Raw genomic sequence first — 4486 nt, forward strand, 5'->3', positions numbered from 1 at the left:
AGAGGAGCTCCTCGACTTGACGCCGCCCTTCCTCGATGCTGACGGAATCTCAAGACCTCCGGCATCTCCCCATCTAGCTCACATGTCTGCTCTGCCCGGGACGCATCCTTGATCGGGGGCGGCGGCGACGCATCCTGGAGGCTCCAGCCAATGGCGGCAGCGGAAACGCGTGGAGCAGGTGGCGACGGCGACACGTCTTGGAGCCGACGGCGGCGATGCTTCCTAGGTCGGGGGTGGCCGCAGTCCTGCAGCCGGTGGAGGCGCCGCGCCCTGGAGCCGGCGTCGACGGTGACGCACCATGGAGCCAGCGGCGATGTATCCTCAGTCGGGGGCGACCGCGACGACTCCTACAGCCGGCAGCGCCGCGCCTTGGAGCCAGCGGCGACGGTGACGTGTCCTGGAGCTAGCGGCGGCGCGATAACGTCTCGGAGCCGGCCGCAGCGCGTATTCCTCGAGCTGACAGCAGCTATGCATCGCCACGGCCGTCACATGTGCTGATTGCTGCCCGTCGTTGTCTGTGATACTTGCTGATTGCAGGGATTAACCGAATGGAAACAAATTGGAGAGATTGGTAGGGATTGTGGGGAGAGATGTAATGGGGATTGGGGTGATGGTTCGGGGTTCACCCGTATACCTGCAGGGATAGATTCTCTAGTGGATTTAACGCAGTGCAACCGAACGAAGCCTGAGGGTGTCAAGTGGATCCCACTTTTGTCCGACTTGTAGTATAATTTAAATTTTTTAGTATAAATTTTAACATCAAAATTTGAACTACATAGTATAAAATGACATCCCACTGGGATCCCACCTTGACACCCTAATCTCAACCCGCCATCACCCGGCGTGTATCGGGCGGGTCCGAAACCGGCCTGCCGAACGGCATGGCCTGGTTCATGGCGGTTTCAAAGAGGACCGGGATAAGACACAATAAAACCGGACAATTTCCTCTTGCCGAACAAGGCGGCCTACTAGTCCCTGGAAAAAGCGACTCCTCCCAGGAAAAAGAAAAGGATAGATAGCATCAAAGCTAGCGGAAAAGCCGCAGCGAGGAAACCCTAGGCACCATCGGTCCCTTTATTGAGCGGCGGCGCGGCGGAGATGGACACCCAGACGATGAGCACTGCATTTGCAGAGTTCAAGATCTACACCAGCGACAGCGACGGCGAGGTCGGGAGCAGTCGAATTCGTGGGGCTTCGACCCGGAAGGATATCGGGGCAAAGGGGGCACCGCGGAAGAGTCGAGCTCTTCGCGATGCGAACCGGGTCGATGCAAGGACTAGGACGGAGAGGCGCGATGGGAAGATATGGAAGAATCCTCCACCTGCTCCTCGAGGCGAGGAGGAGGAGGAGGAGGAAGAGGACGCGATCCCCATGTTCCGTAGAGCCTGGGAGACCTGCTTCGGCGGAACTTTCGGTTCCTTCGACGACGAAAGTAAGAAACCGTGTTTACTCATCTCAAATCCTCCCCCCTTTTTTTTTTGTCAAGCTACAGTCATATCAAGTTTCAGTAGATTTGGTATATGATTTCCTTGCGCAATGCGATTGTTGGTTGATGTAACCGCAATTAATCAACCACAAATCCCAACTAATCAGTAACCCATGTTCTGAAGATCCTTTGCATTGCATAGAGATGAGATACCAGACCAACCCATAGACCTATAAGCCAAACAATCATGCATATATACTTCTTGAGTATCGTGTTGTTCCTGGTAGTAAGCTGGCATTGCTATCTAACAATATATCTAAGCACTTAATTTTGCTTCTTGCAGCCACTCTTGCTCCGATGCGCTATACATATGGATCCGTCCCAGAAAACGCCGGTCCTAGCAGCACCTTGCAGATCTTCTCCATCAGAGTGGCTAGCCCAAAACATGGTCTCTCTTGGCCACTTCATGTCTATGGCTTCGTTGCCACCAGAGACTCAGCAGATCATAATCGCAACTTTCTCTTCAGACGCACAAGGAATAACTACCAAACTCTCACCCAAAAGGTGAGCACTGTCTAATTTTTATTTGCTTGTATACCTTCCTAATTTTGTCAGTCTCTTGCTGCTAGTAATATCTAGCATCATAATTAATCTACTGAGATTATATTGCCCCTCCCTCTGCACCTGTATATGTATCTCTTACAGTGGGCAATATCATCTTCTATTTGTCTTTCTGACATTCAATCCTAAACAATCCACCAAGTCCTTATAAGTATCCTTTTTTTTTTCTATGTGCTTTCTCTCTCTTTCTGTACACTGATTCGTTGCCATGCCAAGTAGTAATTTTAGTACTCTACATTGTTATCATTCGTGGAAATACTATATGTGGATAGAAATTTTGTATTTTACCCCACCCAAATTCTGTCTAAGCAAGTTCAACCTCAAACCAGACAGCTAAGCGGTCGTAACTAGAGCGGCACATAATCCTAGCTTTTGCTCCAGGCATAGCCATGACTTTGTTTCATTAATATGACTGGCTTGTTATATTCATCAGCCTTCCTTACTGCAGAATCCAGGTTTGCTGTTAACAGGCCCATCTCGGGCCATTGTACTATCCAATCAGATCACATTTGAGGTTCAACTAAAAGTCAAAGGCAGCAAAACAGAATCTGAAGATGAAGTCTTGACTTTCAAAGTCTTCGATTTCCACCAAGGGTCTCGTGGTGAGGACGGTATCCGCACATGTGTCCCCTGCAAGCGCTGCACGCTTCAGTTTGTGTTCACACCCTTGCTCTGTTCAGTTGAGGCCACCGTCAACATCCAGCTTGTTGATGGGTCATGGCCTGATAATTATCATGGACGGGTTTTCTCGTGCACCAGTGGTGTAGAAAATGCGAAGGTGATGCTGCTTGACTGTCCAGATACAAAAATGCCCGTCGATTCAGACGGCGTGTTTGAGCTGTCCAGGCGTGTTGTTTCCGTGGAGTTCGGCGGGAGTGATAAGCTGATGGTCTATGTGCAGGCCCGTCGTGTTGGTTTTCTTACAAGAGCTGAGGCTGTCTTCGAACCCAAGAAATCCGGCAAGAGTATTGGCACATGTGATCTTCGTTTCTGCAAGATGCAGGTCACTGTTGCCTGGTCCATACCCTCTCTACCTTGCCACAGAATGCCGGTAGCATAGGGGTTGTCCATGCGGGTAATGCTTGATGGTGCTTAAGCCTTGGATTGGAGGAGGTCCTCTTTGTTTAGTACAAAATGTCAACTCTCTTATGTAACCATTTTCAGTCAGTGTTCGCTAAATAATTTATGGTATCCAAACTGCATACGTTTTCGTTTATTTTGTCAGATGTAAGCCTGTGCTTTCCCAGCTGTGTTGTGAACTTGTGAGATATAAGCTTGTGCATACTTTGTCGTTTATTTGGGCGTGACAATATTGCACATTGAGTGTCTGATCCGAATGGGCTGGAAGAGCTTTACAAAATCTAGCTACAAGAGCTTTTAAAAGAGGCAAAAACGTGACGAACGATCCGGTTAAGCATTATGTAGTTTTGCCACGATTTGTACGGTTTCTGTCAGAGTCCGCAAACCAGTGAGACGTTCTTTTCTTTGTCTAGACAAATAGAGGGGAGAATGGGATGGTGCATTTGAACACGTGACCCCTAAATAGGCGTCGGCACTGTCACTGCCACTGGGTTCCCCATACGGCAGCCCTAATAAAAATTTAAATTTAAAATGACATTTAAAAACCGAAATTAACACGAATATTGACTAGTTTTATACAAAAGTGACTCAAATTTATACTAAAAACTTTTAAAAAAAACTAGCGGGGGCGTGAGTCGAAGGCGTTGAAGTCGAGTTTGTTGCCGTGAGTCGAAGGCGTTGAAGTCGAGTTTGTTGCCGTCGTCGCCGTCATCGTCGCTGGACGTGCCGAAGGACCAGTCGTCGTCCTCCTCCTCCTTTGGCGTCGGCGGCTCCGAAGGTCCGGCAAGGTCGACGAAGTTGGCGCCGTGGTCCTGGCGGACCACAGCGCCGTGGCACGGACCACGGCGCCGCTCGCCACGGGTCCATCGTCATTTGCCGGTAGTACTCCTCGACGGAGCGGTCAACGATGAAGTTTTGCTCGGGGAATTCCTCCGGGTCGTCGCCGCCACGGAGGGCCGCCAGCGCATGCACCTTCATCTCCCACCATTGCCTCTTCGCCGGCAGAAGTGGTGTTGGGGCGTGCTCCTCCTTGATGCGGCGGCATTGGGTCGACCCCATCGTCCGACGGGCCGGAGCGGAAGACGCGCTCCTCGCTCCGTCGTCGATGACAACACCACCTGAAGCGTGCGTGGCCGAGCGCGCGCGGTCGCCGGCGATGGATGACCTAGTGCGCGAGCTCCCCAGAGGCCGTCGTCCTTGCCGGTGGCAGCCTCTATAGAGGTGGCGCCACCGGCGCCATGCACCCGCTTGCAGTTAGTACAACGGGATGCGCGGAGGGTCGACGCGGACGCGCTAGCGGTAGCCGTACTGCTGCAGCGTGGCGTCGACGTCGCGGCCGAGCCACCAGGCACGGTAGCT

At 51.6% G+C, this 4486-nt stretch overlaps 1 protein-coding gene across 1 annotated transcript; it reads left to right on the forward strand.

The window, feature by feature from the left end:
• Window positions 1-1111: 1111 nt before the first annotated feature.
• On the forward strand, window positions 1112-3343 carry LOC124682732. Its single transcript, XM_047217361.1, has 3 exons — window positions 1112-1432; window positions 1770-1990; window positions 2496-3343. The coding sequence occupies exons 1-3, from the start codon at window positions 1114-1116 to the stop codon at window positions 3105-3107; spliced, it is 1152 nt and encodes a 383-aa protein (XP_047073317.1). The 5' UTR covers window positions 1112-1113; the 3' UTR covers window positions 3108-3343.
• The last annotated feature ends 1143 nt before the right edge of the window (window positions 3344-4486 follow it).

Source organism: Lolium rigidum, chromosome 1, assembly GCF_022539505.1.
Source record: "Lolium rigidum isolate FL_2022 chromosome 1, APGP_CSIRO_Lrig_0.1, whole genome shotgun sequence".
NCBI lineage: Eukaryota > Viridiplantae > Streptophyta > Magnoliopsida > Poales > Poaceae > Lolium > Lolium rigidum.